Source organism: Lichenostomus cassidix, chromosome 19 (assembly GCF_008360975.1).
Source record: "Lichenostomus cassidix isolate B80296 chromosome 19, HeHo_3.0, whole genome shotgun sequence".
In the NCBI taxonomy this organism is placed as follows: domain Eukaryota; kingdom Metazoa; phylum Chordata; class Aves; order Passeriformes; family Meliphagidae; genus Lichenostomus; species Lichenostomus cassidix.
The window spans coordinates 189898-211909 of NC_139499.1; the positions used below are offsets into that span (position 1 = coordinate 189898).

The window sequence follows — 22012 nt, forward strand, 5'->3', positions numbered from 1 at the left end:
CATGTTTTATTGTTGGCCTTGTAGCCTATCATGGAAATCCTTATAGCACAGCAACCATGAGTCTGTAGAGGTGGTAAAACAAAAATCCCCATGGTCTGTGAGTATGCACAGCCTTTGTTTATATTTTCAGTTATCCTGGGTAACAGAGGAGAAAATATGTATGATTGTATTAACCCTACAAAGCCCAGAACATGGGATTTCCTTCTGTCATTAGTACCAGCTCTGCACTGCTGCACTGGCAGTTTAGGAGGTGTAATGCTCACCTCCTTGCCTTTGTCTGGAATTGCTCAAAGGCTTGTGGTAACATATCTTTGCTTTGTTTTTTTGTTGCATGCTGTGAGTGCAAAGGGCTTCTTTGACAATGTTGGTTTAAATGGAAAGTCATGTAGCGTTTCATTGAAAATCTTGTCTGTGTCCATCATTCAGCAGTCTTTTTTTCCCTTTCAGATTCCTCCCAGCATGACTCATCAGAAACAAGTGAGGATTCTGAGGCTGAGTTGGCTAGCGAAGGTCAGTTGCTGAGGTCACTGATTTCAGTCTGCTGGGCATTTTTATATCTGAAATGTGTTTTGCAAAGCCTGCATTACTTGGCACTGGAAAAGAGAATTGTGTGTTGGTGTTGACTGCAGTTTTGATTGTGCGCTTCCTGGTGAACACACCTGGTTTAGAAGTCTTATAAAACCACAATATACTGAAGCATATTGGACTTAGTGGGCTGTTTTTGAAATGACGCCTAACAGCAGTTTGCATGTTCCGTGTATTTTCCAAGCATTGGTAATGAAAAGTACTCATTGAGCAGGCAAGATGTTATAACATTCATTCATTCTGGAGAGCACATTGGTTTATCAACAGTATGTAGTTATATGTAAAATTTGTAGTTAACACTAGATTCCGGGAAGACTGGTCCCAGAACGGAAAGGCGGTGTTGCAGGTGATATAAGTGTAGCCTCAAGGTGTCTGTCTAATATTGCTAGCTGTGAGATACAAACCTTTGTACTTCCAGCTCCCATCCTCATTGAAATGGCTCTAAAGCTGCCAACCAGTGTTCCTGTTGTTCTCGTGTAGGATCTTGGTAGGAGGTCCGCTGTGTTTCTTGTATTTTGGAATTAGTGTCTTGTAATTTCTTTAAAATACTGCTGAGATTGGCTTTTGCAATGCTTGCTTGTGGAATAAGATTAAGACCTCCCAGTGAGCAATTTAGAAGGTAGGCAGGGCATTTAGGACAAAGTGGACACTTCTGGCATTACTTTCACCATTTTACAATGCAGCAAAGAAATGACTCTTACATTACCTCAACAGAAAAGTTTATATGAGAAGAGTCACAAAGTTCTGTGTGTATGTAAAGGCCTTTACCACAAAAGCAAAAGTGCTCTGTAAAGGTTTTTTCTGACCGAGTATAACAGAACTGTCTAGATGCAAGATACGTCAATATGTAATATTATTCTTGCTAAGTAAACCATACCCTTGGGGATGTGGGTACATGTTTTTCTGTATGTGAAATTAGTTTTCTTTGTTTGCTTTGCCCATTTGTTTTCTCTGAGGCTGCAGATATTGATAATAGGGCCGTGCAGAAAACTCCTTACCATGTGGGGGATAGGGTTGGATTGGTACTTGGCTAAGCAGCAGTTTGCTCAAGTTGCTCAGATAAAGAATGTGTTGCAAAATTTGGTGCTGTGATAAGCACCGCTCCATAATTCAGTTAGAGCCTTGAAATTCGAAGCAGTTGCAGTGCTGCACATGAGTTCCCTGGGCATAAAACCAGTGATTTTTCTTTGTTACTTTAAGATGATGACAATGACTACCAGCCTCCTGACAATGGACCTAGGAGCATCAGTTTGGCTTATGAAGCTGCCAATACTGGGAGGAGAAAAGCAGAAGAGTTCAATTTTGGTAAGATGCAATTTAAAGATGATTTTGTCTCCCTGTTTTGCTTTATGAAGAGGTTTTGGGTCAATTTTGTTCTGCAGGAGCGAGACATGCCAGTGCAAACCTTCCTTTAGGAGCCATAGTCTCTATGTGGATGTATTGCAGTGGTATAATCATCATCATCATAGGCTGCCTCTGCTTTTTCTCTTGGTATTTGGTGTGGCCATATAAATGGACGCAGAGAAAGTTGGGATCTTTTGGTAGTGTTCTTTCATGGTCCCTTATGTGGAGACCTCCACAGAAATGCGTCTGTGCACTTCAGTCACTGTGGTTAGAGATGCTTCCCATGGGATTTTGTGTGGTCCTGTACCTCTCCTTTATGCAGTGGTTTAGTTTGGTTTCTGTACAGGTAGCCCATTAATCTGTCTGCTTCTATAAGGTTCTGTGCAGTCAGGGATATATTTTTTGCTTTATAATTTTGAAGGCAGCCACCAGAGTTCCGATGGCAGTGAAGGAACAGATGTTGAAATACTGTGAGAGCATTTGAGATGTGAAATATTTTTTGTGAGGAGAAATTACCGTCAATGTATATGTTTTCATGGAAATATTTGTAAAGATGTTACCTAATTGAAGCTGTACATCTTTTCCAATAAATAATTTTTTGATCATTCTACAGGGTGCGGTTCTGTGATTGTTTTTTTTATTTTGCTTTTAATCTCCAAAATTCCCCCACCATGCGTGTTGATATGAACCAATTGTGATGGGAGTCATGGTTATTTTAAGTCATGATGGGTATTTGTAAGGTGCTAATCACCAAAACCTTAGTGCATTGATAGGATGTGAAAAGTATATAATTCTCCATCTGGCTTCATTGTTAAACGCGTGGCTCTCCAGCCTGAGTTGTGGGCTTTTCAAGCCAGGTTTTTCTAGCAGCCATGATCCTTCTTGCAAATCCCATTGGTTTTGCTTTGGAGGTAGCTATCTCCATAGTTAAGGGTGCCATTACGTGAATTCAGCAGTATTTCTCGTGATAAAGGAGAATAAAGTTCTTGTGCTTGTGCTGGCTGCACTCTAACTGAGCTCATCTGAGAAGAGAAATCCAGGTACTTTGCTTTTCTCAGTATAGTGACACATGCCTTATTGCCTGCCTGTGAAGAGAGAGCATGAGGAAGGGGAAGTGTGATAGGAAATGACTGAGACTCTGACTTTGCCTTGGTTTTGACTAGAATTTTATAGCTACAGATTCTGAGCGTGGCCCTTTGAGTCAGACGAAGGTTTTGTTACACACCTTTTTCAGAGATGAATTCTTCTTCACAAGTTTCTGTAAGAGAGGTGTGTAAAGTTGCACATGGTTTTGCCGAGTAGGGTAAATCTGTTGGTCGTGAAGGTTGGTATTTATGAAAAGGTCAAGAGGCAGTGTCTAAAAATTGCAGGTAACAGTCTAACTTGAATTTCATTTGTGGTTTAAATAGAGAGCCTTCAGGAAGTCTTGTCAGGATTCCGTAAAATGAAATTATTTCTTGCCGATCCTCACAAAAACGAGTAAGACAGAAGAATCAGCGTCAGTGTTTGGATTTTATAGAGTCTTGGGTGTAATCCGTCTATTAGTAAAGAAATACATAGAGGAGGCATTTAAAGCTCTTGCAAAAGTTTGTCTGAAAGCTACATCCAGTAATGCAGATTTGCACAAATGATTGTTTCCTGCAAAGAAAACATGAGAGTTTGTGTATTTTGGTGTATGTCACTGGGGGTTTTCACTGTTTTTCCCCTCCAGTAACCGTGGCAAGATGGTGAAAAGGGAAGCTGGCAAAACTATGGTGTGCCTGGAATCCCCCTGGTTAGCTGTAGCTGGCAGAGGTGTCTGTGGTGGTCTTAATGAGACTGGTTGAGTGGGCAGCACAGTGTGATTGAAATTCAGCAATCAGAAAGATAAGATTATGTATGTCAGAAGAAAATATTTTAAACGGAACAAAATCATGTTTGTGAAACTGGAGCCAGTGCTGGTGAATGACAGCATTTAGGACTGTGAAGAAGGCCTCTGCGTAGGAGCTGTGTGTATTTACCAGAGGTCAGAAGAGAGCTAGTGTGGATGATATTTTGTTAAAAAATCTTAGTTCAGTGTTTCACACCATTGGTTTAACGTGTCTTAAGAAGAAATGTCCCATCTGGGACTTTTCTTCCAGAACTTTGTTGCCATCTGCTGTGGCATTTTTTGCATGAGTCCCTTAACTATGAGTGTTTCTCAGGGATTCGATGCTGGACTAGGTGGACCATTTGCCAGTCTTGAGAAAGGCTTTTCCTAGATTTCCAAAAATGGTGTATGTATGGGGTTTTTATTAGCTTCTTTGATTTGCTCAGAAGGTTCTAAGTGATCAGTTGATGTGACAGTTATTTTTATGACGACACTTCTTGTTCATGTCTTGTAAAACACCTCCTAACTATTTCTGTTTGTTGTAGTTTGCATTTGCTAGTTATCCCTCCAGCACTCACTTGGAATTAGACCAAAAAGTCATGCTCTGTTTTCCATGACCTGGAAGATCCATTTGATGATGTAGTTCAAATATACTCCAGTTAAGATGTGTCAGTAGATACTGCTGAATTTCTACTATACGGCACACCATGTGAAGAGCCTTTGAAACAAAGACTCCTTCAGACTTGCTCCCAAAGTGATACCATGCTCCAGCTTACAGAGATGTGAAAGGCGATACTGTTCAAAATGCACAAGCACAGCTTTTCTCTGCCGGAATAACTAAAATACGTTCCTTCTCACACTGCTACTTAATTTTGACATAGTTTCTGATGCTATTAGCTTCACTTTCTTAAACTGTCCTGCAGTTTAATATAAATTGCTCTTTCTCTCACAGGCCCGATTGATTGGCCTAAACCTGTTGGTTTTGTTGGTGCACACTGCCCCAACAAAAGCATTGTGATCATGAGTTTCCCTCCCATGTTTTATTGTTGGCCTTGTAGCCTATCATGGAAATCCTTATAGCACAGCAACCATGAGTCTGTAGAGGTGGTAAAACAAAAATCCCCATGGTCTGTGAGTATGCACAGCCTTTGTTTATATTTTCAGTTATCCTGGGTAACAGAGGAGAAAATATGTATGACTGTATTAACCCTACAAAGCCCAGAACATGGGATTTCCTTCTGTCATTAGCACCAGCTCTGCACTGCTGCACTGGCAATTTAGCAGGTGTAATGCTCACCTCCTTGCCTTTGTCTGGAATTGCTCAAAGGCTTGTGCTAACATATCTTTGCTTTGGTTTTTGTTGCATGCTGTGAGTGCAAAGGGCTTCTTTGACAATGTTGGTTTAAATGGAAAGTCATGTAGCATTTCATTGAAAATCTTGTCTGTGTCCATCATTCAGCAGTCTTTTTTTCCCTTTCAGATTCCTCCCAGCATGACTCATCAGAAACAAGTGGGAAGCCTGAGGTGGAAGTCACCATTGAAGGTCAGTTGCTGAGGTCACTGATTTCAGTCTGCTGGGCATTTTTATATCTGAAATGTGTTTTGCAAAGCCTGCATTACTTGGCACTGGAAAAGAGAATTGTGTGTTGGTGTTGACTGCAGTTTTGATTGTGCGCTTCCTGGTGAACACACCTGGTTTAGAAGTCTTATAAAACCACAATATACTGAAGCATATTGGACTTAGTGGGCTGTTTTTGAAATGACGCCTAACAGCAGTTTGCATGTTCCGTGTATTTTCCAAGCATTGGTAATGAAAAGTACTCATTGAGCAGGCAAGATGTTATAACATTCATTCATTCTGGAGAGCACATTGGTTTATCAACAGTATGTAGTTATATGTAAAATTTGTAGTTAACACTAGATTCCGGGAAGACTGGTCCCAGAACGGAAAGGCGGTGTTGCAGGTGATATAAGTGTAGCCTCAAGGTGTCTGTCTAATATTGCTAGCTGTGAGATACAAACCTTTGTACTTCCAGCTCCCATCCTCATTGAAATGGCTCTAAAGCTGCCAACCAGTGTTCCTGTTGTTCTCGTGTAGGATCTTGGTAGGAGGTCTGCTGTGTTTCTTGTATTTTGGAATTAGTGTCTTGTAATTTCTTTAAAATACTGCTGAGATTGGCTTTTGCAATGCTTGCTTGTGGAATTAGATTAAGACCTCCCAGTGAGCAATTTAGAAGGTAGGCAGGGCATTTAGGACAAAGTGGACACTTCTGGCATTACTTTCACCATTTTACAATGCAGCAAAGAAATGACTCTTACATTACCTCAAAAGAAAAGTTTATATGAGAAGAGTCACAAAGTTCTGTGTGTATGTAAAGGCCTTTACCACAAAAGCAAAAGTGCTCTGTAAAGGTTTTCTCTGACAGAGTATAACAGAACAAGATGCAAGATACGTCAATATGTAATATTATTCTTGCTAAGTAAACCATACCCTTGGGGATGTGGGTACATGTTTTTCTGTATGTGAAATTAGTTTTCTTTGTTTGCTTTGCCCATTTGTTTTCTCTGAGGCTGCAGGTACTGATAACAGGGCAGTGTAAAAAACTCATTACCATGAGAAAGATAGGGTTGGATTGGTAGTGAGTGGCTAAGTAGCAGCTCTCTGACAAATTGCTAGCTTAGCTGTTTTCTTGTCTGTTCATTTGTGTGTGTTTAATGTGGAGTTGACCTGTTCAATGCATTTCATTGATGCCCATTAGTTTTACACAAGTTTGAGAGGTGGTTTAGAACATTTGTGCTCTTCAAGACAAAACCTAGGTACTGTGTTTTAAGATCTACTGGTATATAGATATAACTTCCAGTTAGATAAAAAATGTGTTCCATATTTGCACAGCTTGTTTTGTGATTCCTTTTGCTGTTGCATGGTCTTTTTATGATCATGCCATATCCAGTCGTGTTTCAGAAGGCCATGTTGCTTTCCTTAGGAAGTACAGAAGCAGCGTCGTTTTTTGCCATCTTGTGCTTTGCAAGGTCTGTTTGGCAGAAGTTGTTCTTTCACAGGTAGGAACAGGAGTGTTCTAGTTTTAAAGCACACCAGTGTAGGGATTAATTCAACGCAAATATCTTGCTGGAGATTCTAGGTCAGAACTGCAATTTAATTGGGAAATTAAAATAAAGGTAATAGTACAGAAACACTGGCTTAAACTGACAATGTCAGAATGACCTGACACACTGTTTGTCAGGGTGGTGGTAGCTGTCCGATTAAATGGTGGTTGCAGTGCCAATGGAGTGATGAATGTGGTTTTGTCAAAGCAGTGATCATGTAGAAAGGTCTGGTCCTTCTCTGGCTGTACTGTGGTGGTTGTTGAGCTCTTGTCCTCTGGGAATCCAGTGCTAGTGCTCCCGTAGTATTTCAAGCCTTACAATATATAGGGGTGGGAATATTTGGTTCCCCCCCTCAGGACAGAGCATCTCACAGTTGGACAATACAAATCTATAAATCATTTGACACTTGGTCTCATTAGTGGAGATGGCCCCCAACAGAGTCGCTGCTGCTTCCCTGTAGGGTGTTTTTAGGCCTGGGTCAAGGAGAAGATAAAGAACACTGTCCTACCTATTTTAACAGATTATGTATATTAATTGAATACATACCTTTGGTTACATCTTACATTGTAACCCAAGGCAAGACGCTTTCTCAAGTTCCTAAGGTAAGTCATCTGCTGCAAAATTTGGTGCCCTGATAAGGCACAGTTCCTTAATTCAGTTAGAACTTTGAAATTCAAAGCAGTTGCAGTGCTGCACACGAGTTCCCCGGACATTAAACCAGTGATTTTTCTTTGTTTCTTTAAGATGATGATGATGACTACCTGCCTCCTAACAAGAGACCAAGGAGCACCAAGTTGCCTAATGAAGCTGCCCATACTCGGAGGAGAAAAGCAGAAGAGTTGAATTTTGGTAAGATGAAAATGAAAGATGATTTTGTTTCCCTGTTTTGTTTTATGGAAAGGTTTTGGTTAATTTTGTTCTGCAGGAGTGAGACATGCCAGTGCAAACCTTCCTTTAGGAGCCATAGTCTCTGTGTAGATGTATTGCAGTGGTATAATCATCATCACAGGCTACTTCTGCTGTTTCTCTTTGTTATTTGGTGTGACCATATAAATGGACACAGAGAAAGCTGGGATCTTTCAGTAGTGTTCTTTCATGGTCCCTTATGTGGAGACCTCCACAGAAATGCATCTGTGCACTTCAGTCACTGTGGTTAGAGATGCTTCCCATGGGATTTTGTGTGGTCCTGTACCTCTCCTTTATGCAGTGGTTTGGTTCAGTTTCTGTACAGGTAGCCCATTGTCCCGGGTTAATGATAAGACTCTCTCTCCTCCGAGAGCAAAGGGCCCTGACACTCCCTCCCCCACCCACAACAGAACCTCTTAGATGGAAGTGAAGAAAAAACTATTTATTTGACAAAACCACGCAGAGTGCCCTGCAAGGCACAGGGGAAGGGGAAAACCAAGGTGAAAAGGAGTTATTAAACCTGATTAAAAAAGTCCTTTTCTCAGACGCAGCCCCTCTCCTCCTCGCCCCTCCCTGGGGCCGGGTGGAGCTCCCTGGAGAGCTCTGCTGTCCTCTGGCCCTCCTGGGTCTCCAGGTGGCAAAGCAGATTGAAGAGAAGGGGTCCAAACGAGGAAAAAGAAAAAATGGGAAAAAAAAAACGGGAACAGAGCTCACTCCGACCCCCGTCCAGCACGCAGTCTCTGCCGGGCGACAAATCCTCCCCCGGAGCGAGGCTTGGGGAAAATGTTTTCAAAACAACCCGCGTTTCTCTCTTTGGCTGGGTGTAGTTAAAGAGACAGGACCACACATTTTTTCTTTCTTGGGCATACAAACCAACGATAGGGGATAAAGGATTATCATAACATCAATCCAAGACACCCATTAACCTATATGGTCTGCTTCTATAAGGTTCTGTGCAGTCAGGGATATATTTTTTGCTTTATAATTTTGAAGGCAGCCACCAGAGTTCTGATGGCAGTGAAGGAACAGATGTTGAAATACTGTGAGAGCATTTGAGATGTGAAATATTTTTTGTGAGGAGAAATTACCGTCAGTGGATATGTTTTCATGGAAATATTTGTAAAGATGTTACCTAATTGAAGTTGTACATCTTCTCTAACCATTAATTTTTTGATCTTTCTACTGGGTTGTCTTTTGTGATTTTTGTTTTATTTTGCTTTTAATCTCCCTTTTTTCGCTTTAAAAGAGAGAAGCATGCTTTGGAAGGCAGGAACCTCTCTGGAATGCAAAGATGACCCTCTCCAAAATTTTTATGATTTTGAAATTACAGGGCTTCCAGGCAACGATATGGGAAAAGGAATAACTTTTCTTTACTAGTCTATATATATATAAGACAACCAAACAAAGAGAAACAACAACATCAGCAGCAACCAAGAAAAGAAAACCCAATAACTGCCTTTTTTGCCCTTTAAGCTATTTCCACTGTAGCGTAGGTACAACCACAGGCGGCAGGGGGTAGTCTGTGCTTGTGTTGGTGCAGCGAGGCTGCAGTAACTGCTCCGTGGCTGCAGGGGGCGCTCCGATGCAAGAGCAGGACATCCCTGGCGGTGGTGGAGGCTCAGATGAGAGAGAAGGGTCGATTCCGTCGGGCATCCACACGAGCGGTGATGGGTCTTTGGCACTGCCAAGGCAGCTGATACGTGCTGAGAAGGGAAGGCAGGGTTTTATTGTAATGTCACACTACTGTACAGAGAAAAGGTGCAGTGAGGTTGCTGCTCCAGCTCTAGCTGGCCATCCATATGGTGGCTCTGGGGGCAAAACAGGGGAAGGGAAAACTTCCTGAGAATCCAACATGGACTGTGCTGGTCTCTCTTGGAGTTGGCAGCCAGCAAAATCTTAGTCAGTGTGGTGGCCAGGACTAACCCTCTTGCAAACAGCAGGCTTACAACATAGTAGCAGGCAGAGCTCCATGGCAGTGTTGAAAACCACTGTGCAGAAGAGGTCCAAGGCTAAGAAACGCCACACAGCCATCTCTGCTCCCAAACTGGAAAAGACCGCTCACCCCCAGCTAAAAGACTGGCAAAACAACCCCATTTCCCCCTACATCGCAGAAGATTTCCAGTGGTATGCTAAGGCGTGAAGCCACCAAATTAGTCTCTTGATCACCATCCATTCATCATCACCCTGGCAACAAATGGGAAAAAATTCCTTGAGGAAGGAAAAAATATGTGTCCGCCAACACTCCCAAATCACACCATCATGGAGACTGCTATAAGCCAGTTCTGATAGCTGTTTTCATTATTTTAAATCATGAAAGGTGTTTGTAAGGTGCTAATCACCAAAAGCTTAGTGCATTGATAGGATGTGAAAAGTATATCATTCTCCATCTGGCTTCATTGTAAACGCGTGGCTCTCCAGCCTGAGTTGTGTGCTTTTCAAGCCAGGTTTTTCTAGCAGCCATGATCCTTCTTGCAAATCCCATTGGTTTTGCTTTGGAGGTAGCTATCTCCATAGTTAAGGGTGCCATTACGTGAATTCAGCAGTATTTCTCGTGATAAAGGAGAATAAAGTTCTTGTGCTTGTGCTGGCTGCACTCTAACTGAGCTCATCTGAGAAGAGAAATCCAGGTACCTTTGCTTTTCTCAGTATGGTGACACATGCCTTATACCTGCCTGTGAAGAGAGAGCGTGAGGAAGGGGAAGTGTGACAGGAAATGACTGAGACTCTGACTTTGCCTTGGTTTTGACTAGAATTTTATAGCTACAGATTCTGAGCGTGGCCCTTTGAGTCAGACGAAGGTTTTGTTACACACCTTTTTCTGAGATGAATTCTTCTTCACAAGTTTCTGTAAGAGAGGTGTGTAAAGTTGCACATGGTTTTGCCGAGTAGGGTAAATCTGTTGGTCGTGAAGGTTGGTATTTATGAAAAGGTCAAGAGGCAGTGTCTAAAAATTGCAGGTAACAGTCTAACTTGAATTTCATTTGTGGTTTAAATAGAGAGCCTTCAGGAAGTCTTGTCAGGATTCCGTAAAATGAAATTATTTCTTGCCGATCCTCACAAAAACGAGTAAGACAGAAGAATCAGCGTCAGTGTTTGGATTTTATAGAGTCTTGGGTGTAATCCGTCTATTAGTAAAGAAATACATAGAGGAGGCATTTAAAGCTCTTGCAAAAGTTTGTCTGAAAGCTACATCCAGTAATGCAGATTTGCACAAATGATTGTTTCCTGCAAAGAAAACATGAGAGTTTGTGTATTTTGGTGTATGTCACTGGGGGTTTTCACTGTTTTTCCCCTCCAGTAACCGTGGCAAGATGGTGAAAAGGGAAGTTGGCAAAACTATGGTGTGCCTGGAATCCCCCTGGTTAGCTGTAGCTGGCAGAGGTGTCTGTGGTGGTCTTAATGAGACTGGTTGAGTGGGCAGCACGGTGTGATTGAAATTCAGCAATCAAAAAGATAAGGTTATGTGTGTCAGAAGAAATTGTTTTAAACGGAACAAAATCATGTTTGCGAAACTGGAGCCAGTGCTGGTGAATGACAGCATTTAGGACTGTGAAGAAGGCCTCTGCGTAGGAGCTGTGTGTATTTACCAGAGGTCAGAAGAGAGCTAGTGTGGATGATATTTTGTTAAAAAATCTTAGTTCAGTGTTTCACACCATTGGTTTAACGTGTCTTAAGAAGAAATGTCCCATCTGGGACTTTTCTTCCAGAACTTTGTTGCCATCTGCTGTGGCATTTTTTGCATGAGTCCCTTAACTATGAGTGTTTCTCAGGGATTCGATGCTGGACTAGGTGGACCATTTGCCAGTCTTGAGAAAGGCTTTTCCTAGATTTCCAAAAATGGTGTATATATGGGGTTTTTATTAGCTTCTTTGATTTGCTCAGAAGGTTCTAAGTGATCAGTTGATGTGACAGTTATTTTTATGACGACACTTCTTGTTCATGTCTTGTAAAACACCTCCTAACTATTTCTGTTTGCTGTAGTTTGCATTTGCTAGTTATCCCTCCAGCACTCACTTGGAATTAGACCAAAAAGTCATGCTCTGTTTTCCATGACCTGGAAGATCCATTTGATGATGTAGTTCAAATATATTCCAGTTAAGATGTGTCAGTAGATACTGCTGAATTTCTACTATACGGCACACCATGTGAAGAGCCTTTGAAACAAAGACTCCTTCAGACTTGCTCCCAAAGTGATACCATGCTCCAGCTTACAGAGATGTGAAAGGCAATACTGTTCAAAATGCACAAGCACAGCTTTTCTCTGCCGGAATAACTAAAATATGTTCCTTCTCACACTGCTACTTAATTTTGACATAGTTTCTGATGCTATTAGCTTCACTTTCTTAAACTGTCCTGCCGTTTAATATAAATTGCTCTTTCTCTCACAGGCCCAATTGATTGGCCTAAACCTGTTGGTTTTGTTGGTGCACACTGCCCCAACAAAAGCATTGTGATCATGAGTTTCCCTCCCATGTTTTATTGTTGGCCTTGTAGCCTATCATGGAAATCCTTATAGCACAGCAACCATGAGTCTGTAGAGGTGGTAAAACAAAAATCCCCATGATCTGCGAGTATGCACAGCCTTTGTTTATATTTTCAGTTATCCTGGGTAACAGAGGAGAAAATATGTATGACTGTATTAACCCTACAAAGCCCAGAACATGGGATTTCCTTCTGTCATTAGCACCAGCTCTGCACTGCTGCACTGGCAGTTTAGGAGGTGTAATGCTCACCTCCTTGCCTTTGTCTGGAATTGCTCAAAGGCTTGTGGTAACATATCTTTGTTTCTGTTTTTGTTGCATGCTGTGAGTGCAAAGGGCTTCTTTGACAATGTTGGTTTAAATGGAAAGTCATGTAGCATTTCGTTGAAAATCTTGTCTGTGTCCATCATTCAGCAGTCTTTTTTTCCCTTTCAGATTCCTCCCAGCATGACTCATCAGAAACAAGTGAGGATTCTGATGCTGAGTTCACAAGCGAAGGTCAGTTGCTGAGGTCACTGATTTCAGTCTGCTGGGCATTTTTATATCTGAAATGTGTTTTGCAAAGCCTGCATTACTTGGCACTGGAAAAGAGAATTGTGTGTTGGTGTTGACTGCAGTTTTGATTGTGCGCTTCCTGGTGAACACACCTGGTTTAGAAGTCTTATAAAACCACAATATACTGAAGCATATTGGACTTAGTGGGCTGTTTTTGAAATGACGCCTAACAGCAGTTTGCATGTTCCGTGTATTTTCCAAGCATTGGTAATGAAAAGTACTCATTGAGCAGGCAAGATGTTATAACATTCATTCATTCTGGAGAGCACATTGGTTTATCAACAGTATGTAGTTATATGTAAAATTTGTAGTTAACACTAGATTCTGGGAAGACTGGTCCCAGAACGGAAAGGCGGTGTTGCAGGTGATATAAGTGTAGCCTCAAGGTGTCTGTCTAATATTGCTAGCTGTGAGATACAAACCTTTGTACTTTCCAGCTCCCATCCTCATTGAAATGGCTCTAAAGCTGCTAAGCAGTGTCCCTGTTGTTCTCGTGCTAGGATCTTGGTAGGAGGTCCGCTATGTTTCCTGTATTTGGGAATTAGTATCCTGTAACTGCTGAGATTGGCTTTTGCGATGCTTGCTTGTGGAATTAGATTAAGACCTCCCAGTGAGCAATTTAGAAGGTAGGCAGGGCATTTAGGACAAAGTGGACACTTCTGGCATTACTTTCACCATTTTACAATGCAGCAAAGAAATGACTCTTACATTACCTCAACAGAAAAGTTTATATGAGAAGAGTCACAAAGTTCTGTGTGTATGTAAAGGCCTTTACCACAAAAGCAAAAGTGCTCTGTAAAGGTTTTCTCTGACAGAGTATAACAGAACAAGATGCAAGATACATCAATGTGCAATAATATTCTTGCTAAGTAAACCATACCCTTGGGGATGTGGGTACATGTTTTTCTGTATGTGAAATTAGTTTTCTTTGCTTTAACTATTTTTTCTCCTCTGACGTTCTGATATTGGTAATTGGGCAGTGTGGAAAGCTCCTTACCATAAGGAAGGTAGGGTTGGATTGGTAGTGAGTGGCTAAGTAGCAGCTCTCTGACAAATTGCTAGCTTAGCTGTTTTCTTGTCTGTTCATTTGTGTGTTTTTAAGGTGGAGTTGACCCGTTCAATGCATTTCATTGATGCCCATTACTTTTTCACAAGTTTGAGAGGTGGTTTAGAACATTTGAGCTCTTGAAGACAAAACCTAGGTACTTTGTTTTGAGATCTCCTGGTGGAAGGATATAACCTCCAGTTAGATAAAAAATGTAGTCTGTATCTGCACAGCATATTTATGTCCTTTTGCTGTTGCATGGTCGTTTTATGATCATGCCATGTCCAGTCCTGTTTCAGAAGGCCATGTTGCTTCCTTAGGAAGTACAGAAGCAGCGTCGTTTTTTGCTATCTTGTGCTTTGCAAGGTCTGTTTGGCAGAAGTTGTTCTTTCACAGGTAGAAAGAGGAGCTTTGTCAAGGTGCTCAGATGAGGTCTGTGTTGCAAAATTGGGTGCTGTGATAAGCACCATTCCTTAATTCAGTTAGAGCTTTGAAATTCAAAGCAGTTGCAGTGCTGCATACGGGTTCCCTGGACATTAAACCAGTGATTTTTCTTTGTTTCTTTAAGATGATGATGATGACGATGAATACCTGCCCTCTAGAATGAGACCAAGGAGGACTAAGAAGTTGGCTAATAAAGCTGCCAATACTGGGAGAAGAAAAGCAAAGGAGTTGAATTTTGGTAAGATGAAAATGAAAGATGATTTTGTTTCCCTGTTTTGTTTTATGGAAAGGTTTTGGTTAATTTTGTTCTGCAGGAGTGAGACATGCCAGTGCAAACCTTCCTTTAGGAGCCATAGTCTCTGTGTAGATGTATTGCAGTGGTGTAATCATCATCACAGGCTACCTCTGCTGTTTCTCTTTGTTATTTGGTGTGGCCATATAAATGGACACAGAGAAAGTTGGGATCTTTTGGTAGTGTTCTTTCATGGTCCCTTATGTGTAGTTCTCCAGAGAAATGCATCTGTGCACTTCAGTCACTGTGGTTAGAGATGGGATCCCATGGGATTTTTTGTGGTCCTGTACCTCTCCTTTATGCAGTGGTTTGGTTTGGTTTCTGTACAGGTAGTCCATTAATCTGTCTGCTTCTATAATGTTCTGTGCAGTCAGAGATATGGTTTTTGCTTTATATTTTTGAAGGCAGCCACCAGAGTTCCGATGGCAGTGAAGGAACATGCTTGTTAGAGCATTTGAGAGGGAAAATGTTTTTTTGAGGATGAATTACCATAATTGAGTATGTTTTCATGGAAATACTTGTAAAGATGATGCCTAATTGAAGTTGTACATCTTCTCCATTAATTATTTTTTTAATCTTTCTACTTGGGGGATTTGTGATTTTTGTTTTATTTTGCTTTTAATCTCCCAAATCACACCTCCCTGCAGGTTGCTATAAGTCATTTGTGATGGGTGTCATCTGTAATGGATGAGTGACACCAATTCCCTTTAGCATTCATATGGCCAAAGTGCTTTATTCCAAAATCCCGGGTTTGTAAACTGTTAGTTTGTTGTGAGTTTACATACCTTTGAGGCACGACAAATGTGTTTAACCAACCACCATAAGCCACGATAGGAACATGCATCTTGTATAACTAACCACCAGCACCGCAGTGTAAGCACTCATTGGTTCTGTCAATTGTTTACCAATTGCGTACCTTGTTTTTCACCTCTAGTTTAGCTGAGTCATTTCCAGAATGCTTGCTGGTTAGCCTAATTAGCAGAAGTGAGCAAGGATTTTACAAAGATAGCAAGGCCCTCTCCTTATCAAGACTACTGCTGATCATCTGTTTCACACAGGATAAGATACATGGAATACTCATGAAAATTAATAAAAACCCATCAAAAACAACCATGCCACTAACAAAGAGACCCACAGTATGGGAAACCCAAAGTGTGGTGTCCAATGTCCCCAGGAAGAGAGTTGCTTCTTCTGCAGTTGGGAATAAGTGGTTACTCTTTCAGAGCTCACATGGCCAGAGCTCAGGGGCTGTGCTGTTTAGGCAGGAGGGAGGTCCGTTAGTTGGAAATGCTGACTTTGACATTAGTGAATGTCTTTCTGGAAGCATGGGGCAGGGAATAACTGAAGAAGATGTACAGGAACACAACAATGTGATGGTGGGTGTAGTGAGACAAAAGGTCTCTGTTGGCAGGCTGCCTCCATGAGCTTCCAAGCACAGCCATGTTCCTGGCAGCCCTACCCCTGCTCCTACCTTGGCTACAAGGGCTGGATGGTGACTAGGTAATTTTTCCTCTCACTGGGCCTCATCTCCTCCAAGGCGATCAGTGTTTTTCCAGAGGAATTGCAGAATTCTCACAGTACTGTTGCTAGCTAGGTAGGTCAGGAAGGTGTTCTCTGGGGCTGGTGGTGCTCCTACACCGTGCATCAAGATGTCAGTTCTTTACTGTAGTTGCTTCAACATCCTCCATGTTATCTCTATGTTCACCCATTTGCTGAGGGCTGGTGTCGTGTGGTGCCTCTGTGTCACTATTGAGAGTCTCTTTAGCTGGGGTATCAGGCTGTTGGTCTACTTTTTCTGACTCATGGTACGACTTTAACCAGGCGAGCAGGTAACCGCTTTGGACCTGTTGGTGATAGAACACATGCGTACCCTCTTCTCCAGGTTAGTAAATCATCTGGGCCTTGACGTTGCACACCCAGTTGTGGATCCTTACATAAAACCTCTGGAAATTGTTTCTGCGCACACAAACCTTCAGAGCAGTATTGCTCTGTCAGGGATCAAAATTGATGATTTGCATTTGAAAAATGTAGTGTAAATATTGCATTATCTAATTGTTCTTGAGGAGCCATGCTCCTTCTTTTTGTTTTGGCAACATGCTCTTCTCTTAGTATGAAAATGAAAGCAACACAAAGGTAGAACAATACATGGGATAAAACAATAAGCTCGCTATGGGCTCAGCTTCAGGAATGAACAAAATAAGCAAGGTAATACGTGCAAGCATTGGTACGTGAGAGGAAGGATAGTGATCTAGGAAGATACACATCAATTGCCTAAACACCCTACTATCACCCAGAGTCTGCAATTGCTGGGGAGCCCCGTTTCACAGGCAGGACCTGGAAAACCTTTCCTGGGCAAGGTTTCCAAGTTTACCCCGAAGGGGGTCCAGCTTTCATAAGCCCAAATCAGTAAGTCAGAGTGACTTGACTACATTTTTAGTGCAGAAACACCTGGGTCTGGTGGCATACTTCCCAACCAGCCAGGGCCAGGGCTTGGCCAGATCCTAACAAGCTTCTGTTAATATAAACTGGGAAAGTTTCTTACAATGATACATTTGTTGCAGATAACTACACAAGGTTAGGTGAAAGTTCTAAAGCAGCAGGCATTGTAATTTAATTTTAACTAAGTAATCAATGGTACCATGAACTGCAAATAACTAAAGGAATGCATAGGTGTAACATCAAATAATATCTTCTGGATAATGCCCTTTATGAAAGCTCAGTGAATTAATGTCATTTACGATTCTGGACATGTTGTTAATGTAATGCAGTAACAGTAACTGTTCTAAAAAAGCGAAATCATATTTTTCCACACATCTGCATATATGACAATATAGCAAAATGAAAGCGAGAGAGAAAGTACTAAGCATCTTACAATTAATAATATCCATAATTTGAAATTGTTACTCATTCTTCTGTGCCACCGATGGAAGGTGAAACTGCAAAGGTTGTTATGAATAGTTGTATTAATTAACCAATGTAGAACATTTAGACCCATAGAATTTGCAATGAAGCTAAGGGTCCAATAAACTGCATCTTCGCATATTTGTGTACAACTTTTCAGCTTATGTTCTTAAACAGTTGCTTACCAATTCTCCATCATAATTGTCTGAGTTGATTCCATCTTATCTCTGTAACAAAAGAACTGCATCTTCTAATTTAAATGAACATACTTCAACAGAACTTAAACTTAACTACCCCCAAACTTAACGTCACCTAAACGTAACAGAAAGTAAACAGAAGTTGAAGTTGACATCACTGAAACTGAACAGAAATTAATAGAACTTAAACTTAACAGGACGTAAAAGTAACAGATTTTAAAATGAATAAACATTAAACTAACACTCAAACTGAACAGACTTAACCTTAATTGAACTCAAACTCAATAGAATTTAAAATTAACATTGCTTGAACTTAACCTCACTTAATGGAATGTACCTTCAATAGAACGTATACTTAAAATCACTTAAATTGACAGAATTTAACTTTAATAGCACTTAACATTTAACAGTACTTAACAGATAACTTAAACTATTTAGCAATTGATTCATATAGAACTTATTATAACACAGTAGTAACTCACAGGCCTAACTTACAAATATAAAATACTTAAAAAGTTAGAACACCATTCCTTGTACATTTGCTGCAGCACTTTCACACTCATATGCACACAGACATAAAGAGTCCATTCCAGGTATACCTGTGAAAAAAATTCCCTTGAATTCAGTAAAGCAGTCACTTTGAATGCCTGTGCATCTTTTCAGTGGGCCCAGGGTTGAGCTTTAAACCTAACAAAACTAAATTCAAAGGTGAGAGTGTTACTTTAAAAATTTCTCGTAGAACAGAACTTAACTCATTTTGACTCCATCATTACAAGAAAACTACTGAAAATTTGTCATACAACAGTTGAACATCAATGAACAATATGCAAGCAAACAACTGAGTTGTAAATGAAATAGCAGCAACATGGAACTCTAGGGGGTTGAATTTCTGCAGGATTTACTGGAAGGATTTTAAAGGTGTGGCAAATACATTGTGATTGTACATAAATCAGTTTTGAGACTAACCTATGGTAACTATAAACATTATTGAAAATACCTGTTTCATGGTCAGTACTCTTCCGAGATAAGTTTGCCAGGATTTTTTCAAGTACAGCCTTACCCAGAAAAATGATAACATCGTATGTCTTGGCGTATTGCATTTAAAACCTGCTCAATTCGCAGATGGTTAGACAGCTTCCTGTGATTGTCATTACAATAGGTTTGAGATATAATACTTAAGGACAGAACATCAGGGACATAGTCATATAATACTGCCCTGATTTTTGCACATGTATACAAACAGCTGCAGTTACAGTTTTAACTGATTCTAAAAGAGTGTGCTACTGTATACTTCACTGTGACCTCTCTGACATAAGAGCAAAGAATATTAAGAACTCAGGTACTAAGCAGAAAACTGGGCAAGTCTATTTTATGAGGTGGTGTCACATTCAGTCACTTTTCTGGGCAATCAATGTACTTAAACTATTTTGATATTAAGTTCAAGTGCAATCTATAAGTGTTAAGGAAGAGCAAGTACACTTGAATCGCTGAAAAGCTGTACTAGTTGGAAATGCTGTCACATGTGTCTTCATGGCAAAACAGTTGCATTTAAATTGTCTGATTAAAGCTGTACAGACGAACTGGTAAAGCTGGCACTATTCTGTCTTGTTTTCACAGTAGAGAATTGTGAGCTAAGTATATCTAATTCCCAAATAGCTTCTGCAGGTGACATACATGGCCCTAAGCCTAGCATGGGCCTTATGCAGTTAATTGCTGCCAGTAACTTTTGTAAATCATTCAATGATTTTACATCAGGCTTTAAAGTTGATTGCTATGGCTTTACATCTTGTCCAGTTATATTCACCCTAAATATTCCAAGGAGGGATCTACTGAATGTGTCAGGGGCTACCTGCATCCATGCTGAGTAAGGTTGAGGCACTGAGTAGGATAATGATAAATGATGCTTTGAGGAGGTAGCCTGAAATTCATGCAAATAAATGCTATTTTGCTGATTCCGTATGGGATCACAAAAAATAGGGGATCCAGGGACTGAGAGAAGGAATCATGTGCTCTGCCTTTAAGTATTTTTGTATTATTTGGTTCATCTTAAGTAGCTTAGGCATCTTAAGGTCACATAGCTGGAGTCCCAGCCGTCCTCTGAACATTTTGTTGGACAGGTGCCAAATCAGCTCTGTGAACTTACTGGGCTACTTATGGAAAAAAATAAAGTTTTAACATTGGTGCTTCAGTTTTATCAGAGTTGGATAGCATTATAGCTACAATTTGCACATAACAATAAAGCTGATGTAATATATGTAAAATCTGAGCAGAACATAAAATTATATTTGTTCAAATTAAATACTTCAGGTACATCTATTGAGCTTGTCAACTGAAGAACTGACTTCACAGCACTTAAGCAGTCGTTATTTGTAGGAGCAGATGCTAGTAGTCTGCAGGCAGAGGAAAAGTTTTTAAATCTGGGACAGCCTTAGAGAAAAAAAATAGTGGGTTTTCCCTTCAGAGATACAGATTTAAAAGTATTGTATATTGTAACCTCAGAGAAGAGACAAAGTGTACCAAATACAGCTTTTCAGGAAAAAAGACACTGCTAGTGAAATTCAGCAAAAACATTGGGAGAGATTAAACTGACTTTACCGATATACATTTGGCTAAAGCTTCATGAACATCAGAGGTTTACTTACTGTAAAACACTTTTAAAACTACTTAGCAACAATTTACTCACAGCCAAACAATTTATACCAAGGTCACTTTAAATACAGACAGAATCTCGTTTGGCCCCCTGCCCAATTTTGTTGTCTACCAATTTGATAGTATCATCATCACTCTTTTATCCTGCTGCAAGTCTTTCTTTTTGAGAAAACTGGAGACAAATGTGAAATACAACTCCATTGCACTAATTAAGAAGGTGCTTTGAAAATACATTCACGAATCGACTTGTGCAGGCTTGGAAGGGCCCCTGGGCCTCCCCTGCGCAACACGGATGCCTGTCTGCCGCCGCCAGCACCCACCTGCTCTCCTGTCGCTGCTTTCTGTGACTGGGAGAAGCACAGTGAGAACCAAGCTGGGAGGGCCGCATGGGGGAAAGGGGTTGGGGGGAAGCAGCGATGCCTGCCCAAGCTGGGGGCCGCCACTTCTACTGGGCAGCTTTTCTTGCCTTCCCAGAGAACAAGGTCCCGGGCCTGGCAGCCAGGGGAATGCGTGGGGCTCCGTGAGCCGTGCTCGCTGCACTGACACAGAGAGTGAATAGAGGCCCCACACCCCCGTGATGGGCGGCACTCGGGAGGGGCTCTGGGCCTTGCCGCTCCCTGGAGGAGTTTTGTTCCAATGCTGCACTGCTGCTTGTTTCATGGGAGTTCATGGCAGCTACGGGGTGGGGGGAGGGTGGAGGGGCATGGTGGGGGGGAAGCAGCAGCGCCGCTGTAACCCAAAAGCCCTGACCCGCCGAGCAGCCCCTGGGAGGAGGGATGTTAACATCAAGGCTTCTCTCATTGAGAAAACAGATAAAGGGTTCTTAAGCAATAATAAATTTGCTCCAGTGTGGAGAGTCTGTTGCGATGCTTTTGAACTGCACTGATGCTTCGGGATGCCTCCCAGTCCCATGATACTCACAGTCTGAACTAAATTTGTATGCTGAGCCAGCAATTTGTCCTCCTCCAGATTGTGGTTCACCAAGCAGGTTCCCTGTCATCGCTGGGGTCTGAGGATCCTTTAATCTGCCTAGCATTTGAAATGTCTCTATTCTGCCAATGAAAGAGCCTCTGTTTGGGCTCGAGGGACAGTTTTCCTGCCTCGATGTTCACTGCTGCTCACCTTAAGATGATGAGTGTGCAAGTTATGAGTCCTTTAGTTGAAGCTGGTGATCGATCCACTCCCTGGTACAGCGAGGCTCCATTACTGATCTCAGTCCTCCTTCTCTTCACTGCCTCTGAGATCCCTAAGTTTGAGCGCCAATTTTATGTGATGACCAACAGCAGTTCCCCATACCATTTGTATGGCCAAAGCGCTCTATTGCAAAAAACCAGGGTTTTTAAACTGTTAGTTTGTTATGAGTTTATGTACTTGTGAGGCATGACAAACACGTTTAACCAACCACCATAAACCACAATAAGAACAAGCATCAGGTATAACCAATCAACAGTAACACAGTGTAAGCACTCATTGGTTCTATCAATTGTTTACCAAACATGTACTTTGTTTTTCACCTCTAGTTTAGCTGAGTCATTACCAGAATGCTTACCGGTAAGCTGAAGTAACAGAAGTGAGCAGGAATTTTACAAGGGTAGCAAAGCCCTCTGTTTGTAAGGCTTTTCTTATATGCAACAGTGATATATAAATCATGAAAGGTAT

General features: G+C 41.3%; 1 protein-coding gene across 1 annotated transcript in view; it reads left to right on the top strand.

Annotated features, from left to right (window-relative positions):
• Positions 1 to 22012, top strand: part of GTF2I (general transcription factor IIi) — a 124193-nt gene that overhangs the window by 54124 nt on the left and 48057 nt on the right. The window contains exons 12-17 of the mRNA XM_085078707.1: positions 448 to 510; positions 1786 to 1890; positions 5259 to 5321; positions 7628 to 7732; positions 12706 to 12768; positions 14439 to 14552. Coding sequence (XP_084934833.1) covers positions 448 to 510; positions 1786 to 1890; positions 5259 to 5321; positions 7628 to 7732; positions 12706 to 12768; positions 14439 to 14552 — 513 coding nt within the window. The remainder of the gene's footprint in view (positions 1 to 447; positions 511 to 1785; positions 1891 to 5258; positions 5322 to 7627; positions 7733 to 12705; positions 12769 to 14438; positions 14553 to 22012) is intronic.